Source organism: Marmota marmota, unplaced genomic scaffold (genome assembly GCF_001458135.2).
Source record: "Marmota marmota marmota unplaced genomic scaffold, marMar, whole genome shotgun sequence".
NCBI classification, from domain to species: Eukaryota; Metazoa; Chordata; class Mammalia; order Rodentia; family Sciuridae; genus Marmota; species Marmota marmota.
Window position 1 is genome coordinate 4,064,929 of NW_025999913.1, and position 15,217 is coordinate 4,080,145.

At 43.9% G+C, this 15,217-nt stretch overlaps 1 protein-coding gene across 1 annotated transcript in view; it reads left to right on the forward strand.

Annotated features, from left to right (window-relative positions):
* Window positions 1-15,217, forward strand: part of Rreb1 (ras responsive element binding protein 1) — a 71,303-nt gene that overhangs the window by 30,625 nt on the left and 25,461 nt on the right. Inside the window, 2 exon segments of the mRNA XM_015493981.2 lie at window positions 903-1,047; window positions 1,611-1,747. Of these exon segments, the coding sequence (XP_015349467.2) occupies window positions 903-1,047; window positions 1,611-1,747 (282 nt within the window).

The following is a 15,217-nucleotide window of genomic DNA, read 5'->3' on the forward strand; positions in this document are numbered from 1 at the left end:
GCTGGAGATATAGCTCAGTTGATAGAGTGCTTGCCTTGCCTTGCACAAGGCCCTGGGTTCAATCCCTAGCACCACAATAAATAAGTAAATAAGGTCATTTAAATCAGATCCTTATCCATAAGACCCCTTTTAATGGAACAAACACATATAATATATATAAAACCTCACTTTCATAATATATGTGTATCTAGATACAAGAGTTGCAACATGTAATTTACTGCTCTGTCCACCTATTCTCATCATCTATAAATCCACATAATACCTTGAACAACATGGAAAAGATTTCAGGTCTTAAGCACTCTGGACATGTGCTTTGTCAGCACAGTTCAAATTTGTACCCCAAAATGCTTCCAAAGGCAGAAGAAAGACAATACAACTAGGATGGCTTCTGTGGGCCAATATGGAGTTATGGCTTAGTTTGTGAACTAGTGGAAGTTTAGGAACCTGGGAACTTTTTATTCTGCAGAATTATGTGTCCTAAAATAGTATTTTTTGCCTGAGTACATAAAACCAGTCACCAGCTAGCTGTTTCTATCTCACTAATGCCTGTCAAGTTCATGAATATCGTCCACCAAGCAGTGAGACACAGCACTGCTTCTGGATAGCACTCTCAGGAGCTTGAAGGGTCAAGGAGATTATAAAGCTTTGGAAAGATAGAAGCCACTGTACAAATTGTATTCCACATGCTTAACTAATGAAAATTCGGGGAGTAGGGCTATAACTCAGTAGCAGAGCACCTGCCTCCCACAAGTAAAGTCCTGGGTTCCATCCTCAGCACCACAAAAAAAAAAGATAAAATCCAAGACCAAGGCCCAGATACAAAATCTAAAATTTAGAAGAAATAAGTGAACTAGATATTTGTTGTCGTCACGTCACACCATCGTTGTGTATCTCCCTTTCAGACATATGAAGATTCATGAGAAGGACCCCAACAGTGCTACAGCTGCAGCCCCTCCATCCCCTCTGAAGCGCAGGCGGCTGTCCTCCAAGAGGAAGCTGAGTCATGATGCCGAATCGGAGAGAGAAGACCCAGCACCAGCTAAAAAGGTCCTCTGGGCCCCTGGCACAGACTAGTCTCCTCATGGGGGGGCTTTTGCAGATCTACCTCTCGTCTTTATTTTCATAGTCTAGGGACTTGGCAGACATCCATCCTAGGCTTTTCGACCTATGTTTTCCCACAGTATTTTCTAAAGTGTCTAAGAAAAGAGTACCTGTGTGTGTTTCCTCTTTGGACCCCCTCAACTAGCCTAGGGATGAAACAAAGAGCTCCCAGAATTATTTTCACACTTTTTATGTTGTTTTTATAGCTAAAATGAAGTTTTATCAGTGTTAGGGACTCTTGTCCTCACTCATTCCTAGTGCTTGGCAGATACTAGGTGCTCCATGAGTATTTGTTGAGTAGATAAGACGACTGGGGAATGAGTGAGGGCATAGGCGGGTAAGTGGTGGGTATGTCTTGTGTGAATGTAGGAATCAGTGGAGTCACATCCTTAATAATGTAGTGAGGTCCACATCCCTTTTAGAAGTCCCTGGGTTGGTGATGGCCTCTTTTCTGAAGCAGTCCCCATGAGAGAACACCTTTATGACTTCACTTTCTGCTTTTCCCTAAGATGGTAGAAGACGGGCAGTCAGGTGACTTGGAGAAGAAGGCTGATGAAGTCTTTCACTGCCCAATATGCTTCAAGGAATTTGTTTGCAAGTATGGACTGGAGACGCACATGGAGACCCATTCAGATAACCCACTAAGGTAGGAGGAAAGGTGAACTAGACCTGTGGTCTGGGAGGCTGTTTTTCATTCCTACTCCTAGCATATTACATTCTTATTTCTCATTACTTTAAACTGAGCTCAGTGATTGAACTTGAGTAGGATGACATTAATAAGGTAGTTAAGAAACACGCAAGGTGTAGGGAAGAGGTTGGGCTGAGGATCTTCAGGGAGAAGGTGGCTATAGTCACAGGGTGTGTTCATTCTGCCTCTTTTGCTCCTAGCAAGGCCCCTTGAGTAATCACCATTGAGCCCCCCAGCCACTGGGGAGTCTCCTGTCACAAGAGCTTTTGGACAACAGACATATTTTCTTCAAAAAAAGGTGTTGCAACCCACAAGATTATTAGTCATATATGGATATGTGGTCAGGGCAGGGATAACCCATGTGATACATGCCCCTGGCACAATGCTGGCACATACTAGATGTTCAGAAAAGTTCAACCCATAGCAAAAAAAAACCCTGAGAAAGCATTGTAGGGTAAGAAAGACTTCTACTGAGTGCAAAGAAGTAAAGCCTTCTCGTTCCAATGAAACAGTGGCAGGCAATTGTTCTCATTCAGCTTTAGTTTTAGATCTTGCTTAGCTGCAGGGTTTCTGATTCTCAATTTTGTGAGGCAGAAAACATGGATATTGGTATAATTTTCCATCGGAATTTAGGGGGAACTTGTCTGTCTTTTGCTACCATCTCTGATGACTCTTCATCAGGCAAAAAGTCCCATGTTTTTTGTAAGCAGATAGGTGTAGAGATTTTTCCTTAAAATATTACTATCATTGATCTTAAGCATTGAAAAGAACAAAGAGCTGTGTGGGAGCCTCTTCTGTAGTTGGGAGGCTTGAAGGTAGCCCATCCCAGAAGTCACACACAGCTGAGGGTGTTCTTCCAAGAGCAGAGGGCAGACCCCTACGTGGTTACAACGTGAGGAAGACACCTTGAGAGTACAGGAATTTGGGCATCTGTTTGCCTAATACATGGACCAGATTTCCTTCCCACAAACATGTGTTAAGTTGTGACCTAGGATTGAAAAGGTCCGAGCCAGCCGAAGACCTCTGTGCGGGGGTAACTAAAAGCCATGTTGAATATCGTTATCCTTAATTGCATTAGTTTGACATATATTCCAGTGGACGAGGAGGAAAGAATTTATGGAGAGCAATTGAAATACTATAAAATATCTTTATGAAACTCCCCAGTCTTAGAAAATTGGCCAATGTGTTGGAGCAGCCATGGGCTGGTTGTCAGGCCTGTCTCTGCTCATGTGTAAGTTCAGTTTCCTCATCCTTCAGATTGAAGGAAGGCTGGGAAACCAGGTCATCCCTTTATTCCCTTCAGGTCTGTAATTCTAAAAACTCTCTTAACCGTTGAAAACACATCTGGTTCTTCCTTTTGTAAACCCCCTCATTCTGAGATTGAGGAACTTGACTTTATGGTTTCATTAATGTCCACAGCATCCCTAGGATGTGGGCTTGTGGTAGGTGGAGAATATTAAAATCCTTCTCTGGATGAAGGATATGAAGTTGGCAGGCAAGCCTCATAAGGAGAGTTGTGGGCAGAGCAGGAATAGCACTTGAGACGCCAACTCCCGTTCAGCATTTTTGTTACACAGCGCCATGAAGTCACAGCTCATCTCTGTGCTCCTTTATATGTTTTATTTCACTTCCTATTTTATTTTGTGATTAGAGAGCATCATAGGAACTGTCCATTTGCCCCTTCTCGATAATTCTATCTTATAGGAAAAAATAATCTGGCTCTGAAGAGATTTCTGGACAGCCCAGGGCTTGGACAAAGTGCATAGCAGTGAGAGAGAAAGATGAGCTATCCTCTGCTGAAGTGCTGTTGTGGATGAGGGTGTGGATCTTGTGGAGTGGCCTGCAGACCAGGACCTTCTCAAGGGAGAGGCGGGCATCCTCAGAGTGGGTGGAAGTGGGAATTGCACTGGACACTGGTCATGTAGTCCATGTGCAGTCACAATTTGATGGATGATCACCCACTATGGCTCCAAGGCGGGTGGCATAGACAGGCTATGAGGTTGAACCTCCAGCCCTGCGGATCCAGTTAACCTCACCTGTTCAGTGATAATGCCCTTTGTTTGATGAGTGGTTAGCTAAAGAAGTGTCTTTGCCTGGTAGAATCTTGGCAGGCCTTTATCCCTGGCCCCACAATGACTGGCCTTAGGGTTGCTGTTAAGAAGAGGTGACCTGACATCCTTTGTGCAGGGTGAGCAGGCTAGCTCCTGCCTGATGGCACTATCTAGTAACTGTTGCTAGATGGGGTGGGGCTGGCATCTGGAAACCAAAAAGGAGTTGATTACAGAACATTGTTAATTTCCCTTTCTCCTCTCTGCTCTGCTGTTCCACATAATAGCCTGCTATCAGAGGAGGCCTTGGGGGCAGGCATGGGCCAGTGAGGACTAGCCAGGCTGTGAACTGTGACGGTAGCTGGTGGGAAAGACTGCTTTTTAACCCAGAACTAAAATAGACACCAACTTCATTTTCAAACCCCAAAGGCAACAGCCACAGTGGGATGCTACCAGTTTAGACAGAAAGTCTGTAACTCAAAACAGCTGTTGGTTTCTGTCTCTCCTGCCCCTACCCGCTTCCCCTCCCACTAATCTGGCAAGGTGCCCGTTGTTCCTTAATAAAGTGTTGGAAATCCAAACTCATGTAAACACTGAGTTCATTTTCCTCCCTTCTGCAGTGTTTCGTATTAACGGAGTGTTAGCATCGAACAAAAGGAAGATACAAAGCCCATGGTAGATTCCAGCTCTCGGGGTCAGGTATTGCTGGTGACCCTTTCTATACAGCTTCCCAGATGAGGCAGGGAAGGCAGGGGAGGAGGTGGTGTAGAGCTTCCTGGGTGCATTTGGAATCCGAGGTGAGGGAGTGTGTGTTCAAAGAGTAGACGGATACAAAGGGGCCGTCGCCGGTGTGGGGATATTGCTGGACATTGAATACCTGGTTTGGTGGTTAGAATAGAGCGGAGCAGCAGGCCATCCGATGCTGGGAATGAAGTCAGCTGGAGGAAACATCCAGCACCATGCAGCAGAAGTGGAATGTGAGCCCCATGTGTCCTTTGAAATTTTCTAGTAAAGCGAGGGCTGGGAGTATAGCTCAGTGGTAGAGCATGTGCTTAGCATGTGTGAGGTCCTGGGTTCGGCCCCCAGCACCAAGGGGGGAAAACAAAAAAGCAACAGGTGAAATTAATAATGCTTTAGTTGACTATACCCATATAGTCAAAACAGAATGTCAACATAAAGTCATTGTAAGAATTCTCATTAAGACATTTTGCTGTCTTCCTGTCATATGCCAAGTCTTTGAAATCGGTGCATGTGGTGCTGTCACAGCCCCTCTCAGGACAAACCAGCCACATGTCAAGTGCTCAGCAGCCTGCAGAGCAGGTAAGATAAGTAGGGAGGGCAGCAAGCCCCAGCCTCATGTGTGAAAGACTCTTGTCCTGGGGTGGGCCAGGAGGGGCAATAGCTGGATGAGCTGGATAGTTCCCATGTTGAGGAAGCTGCTGCCAAAGGTGAAGCTTGGCCCAGGTTATTGTATAATCTCATGTGGCTTCTTGATTAAAAGAGATCAGGTAATAAGTAATTTTAACATTATTTCAGTTAAAATGTACCCAACAAATGACTGAATCCTCAAGCTAGTGCCAGGCATCTACCAGACTTGAGGAAAATGGTACTGTTCAAGACAGAGGCCATGGGCTAGTCAGAAACAAGGAGATGAATTCAGGACCAAGAAGGCACGTTTGCCTCTCAGCCAAGCAGAGGGATAGGTTGGTATAAAGTTTCAAGTTTCTCCTTTGAGTGTATCAGGTGTTATGATATTCACTACTTTCTCTCCAGGTCAAGGCCCTCCTCAGTCTGGTCAACGTTACTTTTTATTTATTTATTTATTTTGGTGGCACTAGGGATTGAACCCAGGGGCGCTCTACCACTGAGTTACACCTCCCAGCCCTTTTTTTTTATATATAAGTATGTCCTTTTTTTTTTAAGTTATAGATGGACACAATATCTTTATTTTTATGTGGTGCTGAGGATCGAACCCAGTGCTTCACACATGCAAGGCAGGCATTCTACCACTCAGCCGCAGCCCCAACACCCCTCCAACCCCAGCCCTTTTTATGTTTTATTTTGAGACAGGATCTCACTAAGTTACCTGAGCTGACCTTGAGCTTATGATCCTCCAGTCTCACTCCCAAGTTCCTGGGATCACATTCTGTGCCATCCTGCCTGGCTGGTCCACTTTATTAATCTTGGTTGCCTCTGAGGTGATGTTAAGGTTGGGAATCCATTGGAAGCCCAAGGGGGTTCTGGCAGGTACCCACAGCCCTGTGGGGGTGAGGTGGGGAGGTGAGAAATGCTATAGCCAGGAGGGCCACTCCTTGCCATGTGTCTTGGCGGTGGGGCCACTGGGAAGGATATGGCAGAAACTTCTGCATTCTCGACTGTGGGGAGAAATGATCATGTCCTCCCTGCATGTCCCCCACCTGCTGAGAAACCCATTCTTCATGTAGCATTGGTCCCACACATGTCAAATGTCATCTTAAACATAGGCTAAAGGTAAAACCAAATCTGTCAGCATCTTAAATTTAAGAGTCCAGGGGTCCAAGGCTCACCCAGTGGACACACATTTAAAACTATGCTGGGCATCTGGGATGGAAGGAGAGCCTATGACGGGAAAATAGCTAGTCCGGCAGTTGGTGGCTCCTGGGTCAGGTGGCCCCGCTGTCCGCTGCACCTAAGGGGCAGGATGAACAGCAGGCTCACCAGGCTTCCGTGCTTACTCCACACTGCCCATGGTAAAAGCCCTCAAGCTCTGCCCCATGCTTCACGCCAAGCTGGCTTGGTCCCAGAGGACAGCCTGGGCGGGTTCCTGGGACATGGGGAGGGGAGGCTGCCCCGCCAGGCCCATCGCTGCTGCTCACAGCAACTGGGAGAGATTAGTGCAGCTGTGGATGTCAGTTCTCTTGCCCTGGGATGGGCTGGGAAGGGTGGGCTGAGGAGAGAAGAATGTCTGAGCCGGGTGGGGCTCCGCAGGAGAGATTGTTTGCACTTACCCCTGCTGGTCTCTGGAGACAGAACAGGAAAAATGAAGCATGAAATCCCTTTAAAAGGAATGCCAGTTTCTCGATTAAAACACTGTAATGAGCAAGGAATTCAATATCTTAGGGAAGTGGCTGGCTGAGTTGCAGCCTCTCAGCAGGTATTTCTCAGGTTCTGCTGATGGGGTTGCTGGGAGTAGGGAGTGTCAGTGTTAGGAAATGCTACTAGCAGCCTGCGTCCGGGCTTCACGGATGTGATGCAGGTCCTGTAAGAAGCTGGGGCATCTGCAAATAACTGCCCTCTGAGTAAACAGTAGCAGACAGCTCCATTCTGCACTGCTGCCTGGCAGTCTGGGACCTCAGGCCAGGGGAGGCTCAGTTTCCCCATCTGGAAAATAGATTTGAAGACCTGTGAGGGACTGGGGATGTAGCTCCATAATAGAGTATTTACCTAACATATGGGAAGCCCAAGAACTTAAAAAAAAAAAAAATTTTATTAAGACTAAAAACTGTTGTGAGGATAAAGAGAGATAATCTAGTTCTGAACTGTACCAAATACTAAATGAGTTTTTCTTTTGATACTATTATTTAGAACATGAGTCTTTAAAATTTTCTGATTTTTAAAAAATTCTTTTGAGGTATTGGAGATTGAACCCAGGGATGCTGTACTACTAATCTGCATCCCCGGATCTTAGTTTTTTATTTTGAAACACAGACTCACTAAGTCACTGAGACTGGCCTCGAACTTGTGATCTTCCAGCTTCAGCTTCCTGAGACTCTGGGATTATAGGTGTGCGCCACCACAGCCAGCTATGTGTTGTCTTTAACATTTTAAGCCCTCCAACGTTTAGAGCGATGGTTTGTTGTGGCATTTCTTTGGTTATCCCATTCCAGTGAAATTGAGGAGTCAGATTCCAGGGCTTCTCCCAAGTACTGTTGACTTGACAGGGAACATGAAAGCAATTTGTTCTTTGCTCTTTATTGTCATAAAGAACCACTTTTATCTAGTTTTGCTTTTGTAAAGATTGGGCAACTGAGTGGCTGTATAAATTTGGTTTGAGTCCTGCATCCCAGGTTTTGTAATCCTTGTAAACTGTGTCGAAAGGCTGATATTTAGAAGCTTGAAGGGACTTGACGCCTTTAAGTAACAGAGCCACACATTACTTTTCTTAGTTTCTTGGGGAAATCTGAGATTCTAAAGAAAGAGTTTCCCAATATTTGAAATTTGCCAATAGTCTTTTGAAAATGTGCTTTGTGTAGTTAGTGAAAAATAAAAAATTAACCCTTTATCGCCAACTGGGGAGGGAGGGCGATGCTGCGTGGTAGGCCCTGTGGAATGACAGCTCAGTGAAGATGCCACAGGAAATCCTAGGTGGTGTGTGTCCTTGGGCGGCTCTATTGGCCTTTTCTGTTGACTTCAGGATTTTCATCTTGTTCTGGAGAGTTAAGGTGACCAGATGAATCAGGCACGAGGGAAGCTGATCCCAAAATCATTTAGCCTCAGGTTGAGAAAAAGAAGATGAAAAGGACTTCTAAGTGCCCTGTTTTCCATGTTCATAAATCGCATTGCTGAAAAATTTACCTTCAAACTTGATTCTTGGGGTCGGGGTATTGTTTGTTTTTGTTTTGTTTCGTCTGGGCGGTGCATGGGATCGAACACAGGGTCTCTCACATGCCAAACAAGCTGCCTACCACAGAACTGCTCCCCCAGCCCTCGGGCTTGGCTCTTGATTCATGCCACGTGTGCATGCTCCCCCTCCATTTTAGGTGTTTCCCGAAGATTATTCGGAAAACCACTTCAGTCAGTGGTTATAAATTCTAGGTTGGTATTTCAGGGCCAGTGCTTCTCATGGTGATAGTCGTTTCTGATAAGTAACTGTTGGCCCTACTATGAACCACCAAACCTGCTGGGTCTATTTTGGGCTTGTTCTTTTACCTTTACTCCCTACAGTGAATGTCCACACCATAATAGCACATTTATCACATCACATTTTCTATCCCAGCCTGGCATTAAACTGTTTTGTTTGTTTGTTTTTTGTACCAGGGATTGAACTCAGGGGCACTCGACCACTGAGCCACACCCCCAGCCCTATTTTGTATTTTATTTAGAGACAGGGTCTCACTGAGTTGCTTAGCACCTCACTTTTGCTGAGGCTGGCTTTGAACTCGTGATCCTCCTGCCTCAACCTCCCAAGCCACTGGGATTACAGGCTTAAACTGCTTTCTTTTTAAAACTAAACAGAAGAAAGAAGGATATTATGTCTTTTTACAAGGACATTTTGCTGTCAAAAAAAAAAAAACAGATACCACAGGGCCCTCCCTATTTAGGCATTTTTTTTTAAGACGAAAACAGAGGGGCTATGAATATGATTTAGTTTTGTTTTTTTGTAATGCTGGGGATCAAACCCAGGACTTCGTGCCTGCTAGGCAAGAGCTCTACCACTGACCTATACACCCAGCCCATACAGCCCGTTCTCCCTGTGACAGCATCTCCCTCTGAACCTGACAACCAAAAGACACTTCTGAGCGTATATCAAAGGCTCCCTGTGATCATGGCCTCAAGGTTGGTAGCCTCTGTGACTTTATATACCTAAGCCATGATCAAAACTGGGCTCACCTACCCCTCCCAACTACTGGGAGGCACTTCCTGCCCTTGGGACCCCCAGGCCCTCTTATCTCTGCTTCTCACCTACCCAGTACCCTTCAGTGATACTCAAGTGGTGCTAAGGGAAGCCAGAAGAGGAGATAAGCTGCAGGCAGCTGCTTCCTCTCTGTTCCAGAGAGCCCCTGACTCTGCATACCCCCACACCACAGCCCTCTCTAAGAACCCCACATCCAGCAACAGGAGCCACTACTGTTAGAGCAGGGGAATGTCCGATCCTTCCCAAACTGCCCTTTGGAGGCTTTCCCACCGACTGATGTTCCTCAAAGTAACCTATTTCAATATGATTCTAAAAGAAAACAAAGGTTTTGTCTGTGAATTCTGTTAACTTCTTTAGATTCTACAAAGAAATGTGCTTTCCTTCATTTATCTTAGTGGCAATAAAGTTGTTTCCACTGGTTTTCATTTGTAAAAGTTTCTCTCACTTTCCAGCTTGGGACATCGCTACTGTCAGAAAATCAGAAGGAAGACTATCAGATTTGTAAAATTTCCCTCTGGGCACACTGTCAAAAATTTCTTGCAAAGTGAAATTGTCCCACAGCCCCCTGTGTCCCCTCTGTGGCAATTCTTCAAGTGCAGTTCTACCCCATTTAAATACTTTTGCAATCGTTCTCTATACGAATTCCTGACAGAGAGGAGATATCTCACAAACAGGGCAGGGAGTGGGGTGGAGAACAGAATCCTGGGGGCCATCCCCCCATGGTGGTCCCCCAGAGGTGGTAGCCTTGAGAAGATGGACAAATCCAAGCCAGGTTTGCAAATATCCTAAGAGCAGTGCCTGCAGCAGCTCTGCATCCTGTAGCAGGGTCCACAGATTTACAATGACCTCCACTGTCCTTGAAGTGCTTCTTTGAAACAAGGTTGCAAAATGTTCTTCCTGGGGCCTTGGGCAGGCTCCATGACCCGAGTGTCTGCTTGATAACAGCCTATCCAAATGTTTCTGGGTGATGGTTTTCCACACTAGTTTATTTAAGATCTACCAACAGGTGCAGAGTCTGAGACAGGGAGGCAAGTGTTTTTCTGTGGGTGTTTCTTCCTTTTAACCAGCCTCCCAGTGTGCTTCTGGTTTCAAAGCAGCATGTCTCCCCAGCCCCCCACCTTTTTTCAGCAACTTGATTGTGAGATGACATTCTGTATCTTCAGAAGTAAAATAGAAGGGGGCAGGGGTGTTGTATCCCTGTGGTCATCAGCTACTTGGGAGGCTGAGGCAGGAAGATATCTGAAGTCCAGGAGTTGGAATCAGTCTGGGCAACATAGTGAGATCCCCATCTAAAAAAAAACCAAAAAACAGGCCTAGACCTTGACTTAGACTTAGAAGGCTTCATGTGGGTGTGCAGGCTGGAAAGCTGTGGCTTCAGGAGGGTGGCAGGGAATGAGGAAGCAGGAGGTATAGGACAGAGGACTGACATTAAAAAACACTTGTTTCTTCCCATAAGTCTCCAGATTAAACCGAGGGCAACTTGTGAAGTTTTTGAGTGAAAAGAAAGGGCACATCCATTTGAAATTAAAACTCAATTTTCCCTGCATTTTCATATTTGCCCACGCACGCCAGTACATCACCTTTTCCTGATTTCTTTTTTCTCCCCTAACAAGTTAAAATAATGGTTAAAAACTGTGAAATGGTACCTTGAAGTTCTCAAAGCATTTTGATATTCAAAGTAACCCCAAAGATCCTGCTGTCACAGGTGAGAAGGGAAACTGTTAAGATATTTTCAGACTCTTGATTCTGGCAGCAAATTCTTACTCTAAATTGTTTTTCAAACTTGTCCAACTGTAAGAATCACCTGGGGTGCTTTTTCATAAGCCGATTCCTGGGCTCATCCTCTGACTTCAGGAGGTCTGGGGTGGCATCCAGGAATCTGCTTCTTTTAACAAGGTCACGAGGGCATTCTTATCTCTGGCGTGTTTGGGAAGTTTTCCATAGCAGGCAGCCGAAAAGCAGATGTAAGTAAGTTGTCCAAGGTCACACAACCTGAAGTACTCCTAACTCTGTCCCTGTACCCTGGTGTCCCTGACACCCCACCCCCCCACCCCTGCAGTGCTCCACACTGCCCTCCACTGGACACAGAGCTTGTGGTTGGTGCTGGGTACTTTTTGCTTTGAGTTTATTCAGTGCCCGCTGTTTGAAACTGACCAGAAAGGGGAGGGATTTGAAAGAGAATGGAGAAGACAGATATGTAAGAATCAATGTTTTTTAAAAAATTTATGGCTGTCATACAGTGAATTATCATTCACATTAAAAGCCACTCTCCATTTCTTTTATAAAACCTACCTATTGATGCCACTCACGGTGAATATTCATGGCCAACAGAGGGACTATACATTAGTATAGTAGTCTCAAAAATAGGGTATGTTCAGAGAAATCTCAAAGGCATAGGAAGAAAAAAAAAATAGAACTTTTGTTTATCTCCCCATAAGAATTTCTATTTACCTGACACGTTATATGTACATGCAAATATATGTGTAAATGCATATATATTTATGTCTACAGTATATACACATTTCTCAGTTAAACAACAGATAAATGCTCAAAAGCTTTTTACTAATACACAATTTTTACTTGTCAATTAAAAATACATTCTTTTTAAAGTGAGGTATTACAGGCAGGGTTCCATCCCACTTCTTAGGCCCACCTGTTTGCCTTTCACAGCTGGCTCACATGCCACTAAGAACCACTGTTATTTCTTACTAAACCTACTTACTTATGTAAGTAAACTACTTACATAATTTACTATAATTCAATTTTATTTGTATAAGCCAGTGAATTATTGTTTAGAAAAATAGTAGTCTCTGGAAACCAAGTTGAAAAGTCTTATTTACAGTGCAGATTGGACAGTATTTTTTTAATTGCTGTCAAATTTAGGTAGGTCAAGCACCTATAAACAGTTACATGAGATAATCATAGAAATTTGGGATTATGCTCTATCTTGGTTCGAAACATCTAAATCCTTGCTCCAATTAAATGAACTAAAACTGTAAATCGAAGATGTATTATGGAGGCTGGGGTCGTGCCTAAGAGGTAGAGTGCTTGCCTAGCATGCGTGAGACACTGGATTTGATCCTCAGTACCACATAAAAATAAAAATATTGTGTCCACCTATAGCTAAAAAATAAATATTTTAAAAAGATGTATTATGAGGATGATTCATGCACTAATGATGAAATGGAACTAGACTCAAGCATAAACCTTTGGCCTTCTGTAGAAGGACTAGCCAGTGAATGTGCAGTTGTCTGTCAGTGTCCATGAGAGCTTGGTTCCAGGACACCTGAAGATACCAAAGTCCACAGATGCTCAAGTCCCTTGTATTGAATGGTGTAGCATTTGCATAGAACCTGTATACATCCTTTCTTATACTTTAAATCTTCTCTAGATGACTTATAATACCTAACACATGTAAATGTTGTATAAATACTTATTATACTGTATTCTTTAAAGAACAATGACTCAAAAGCAATGTGCATGTTCAGTGCAGATGAATTTTTCCCCAAATATTTTAATTTGGTTTTTGATTGAATCTACATGCAGAACCTTTGGGTATAGAGGGCCCGGGTGCTTAGTTGAGATAGTTGTTTTTTGAGATAGGTGGGTTCTGTAAGGTCACTCCAAACACAGAAGTAGCAAATACGCAACCATTGTTCCCTAGGGGAAATATGGGTTTCCTTGGTACCTCCAGTCCTATTTTCATCAACTAATCAGTGCAGAACCTTGTTTTGTGTGTGTGTTTCTGTTTGAAGTACATTCTTTGATATATATTACTGATTCCTACATTGAACTCACAGCCAACGCAACAATAACTCATGCTTTTCTAATGCATGCAGTACACACGTTTTTCTCCATAAAGCACATCATAACCTCTCGTTCTTAAGAACACAAAACAGCACTTCAGGACCACACGAGGGGGCCATTGTAACACTGAAATCACTAATAAAAAGCACAAAAATGTGAAGAACATGGCATGAAATAGCACAAAGGACATTTATTTATAGCATGAGAGTTGAACAAGAAGGCAAAGTAGTGTCCTTCAACCTCAGCTAGGAATGTGTATATTTGGCAACTCAAGATTTTCACTGCTTTGTACATGTCTGCAAATGACCACAAAATCATTACAAGTATCAATTTTAGATTTGCAAATAAATTTTAGCAACGTAGACGTTCACAAGTACAGAACACAAAAATAATCAGAATCACTGTTTTGTTCTGATTTATTTAAAGTTGTGTTTCAGACATATATGTGTGTATATATATTTTAGGTTAAATACTTAAGATGTATATAAATTCTTTTATGAGCTCTCTCTACCTGGCTTTGAATAAAAAGCCCTTCTCTGCAAGGAGTGAACCCTGCTGGCTTCACAGGTAAAGGTGAGCTGGGAAGAAACGCTAGGCTTTCTGCTGTGATGTTTACTAATGCTGTTTATCTCATTTTGCTTAGGTTGAAATGAGCTTGTTTAGGTGTTGCAACATCTCTGCAACCAGGACAGTGCCTAACACTAGTAAAATCTAATTTAAAACACTGCCAATCATGTACAACTAAGTAGAACAAATAAATAAAAATAAAACACTGTAAATATTCTGCACAAAATATCTATAGTAAATACTATTTTCTGCATGCAGGAAGAGCAAGTTATATTGCAGACTCAGGTGGGAACACCTGCCTGATCTGCTGGGTGGCAGGACCCCCGCTACACTTGCTTACAGCTTGCTTCTCTCCTCATTTTCTCACCTTTCAGGGAAGGCAAACCTAACTTCCATCCCTTCCGACTCCCCTGAACTATCTCCAGTTCACAAAGTACCAGACCAGATTGTGTCATAGGCTCAAGTGCCCAGCTTTCCCTGAGTATAAATCCCAAGTCTGTGTAGTTTTCCTGAGCCTTGGCTTTGGCACTTCCCTTGAGACCCTGACTCCCACCCCTGTGTGTGCACAGACATACAAACACACTTCTTTCCAAAGCTCTGGTTGGTCAGTAGGTGTACAGGAAGAAACATGGTCTTGCTGGGGAAATGGGCTCCTTCACATTGTGAGTGCCACAGAGGGACTCAGTGTAGGGACTTTCCTTCTGTAGTTTTATCAATGGAGCCCCCACACTCAAACACACCTGTTGCAGATGGTGGTCTAGGTGTTGTCAAAACTGAAGAAAAGAGAAAAAGTCAGCTAATTCGCTGTTTGCAGTAAGGTAGTTCTGTCTCTTGAATGTATAAGGGATTTTTCAGATGTATACAAAAGTAGAGAAAATAATATAGTGAACCCCCACGTATCCCTCACCCAATTTCAGGAATTAACAACTCACAGTCAATTTTGTGTCATCTCTTCCCCAACCCAGATAATTTCTAAACAGTAATTTCTTAATAATATCAAATGTCTGGTTAGAGGTCAGTTTTCCCGATTCAGATATTTCTTTGATCCTTAGTCTAGTGCAGAGCTCCCAGCTGACTAGTGCCAAGGTGATGGATCGGTCATCATGTGCAGTTGAACTTGAACCTGGAAGATCTGAAGTCAGGACTTCCCTTTCCAGTGTGGTAGAATAGGACAAAGGTTCTCAGCAGCCTCCAAGGTTACTGTCCCCTCTGTGTCCGTAGCTGAGAACATGGAATGTGTTCCAGCCAGAAGACCCTGGCCCTGAGCAGCGTGCCCATGCAGTTTCCCTACTTAACTCTGTTTTCTAACCTATGATTTAGACTTCTGGGCACTTGGGTGAGGAATGGTTCCTGCGGATCATAGCCTATCCCCTAGGACCTGCCTACCCGCAA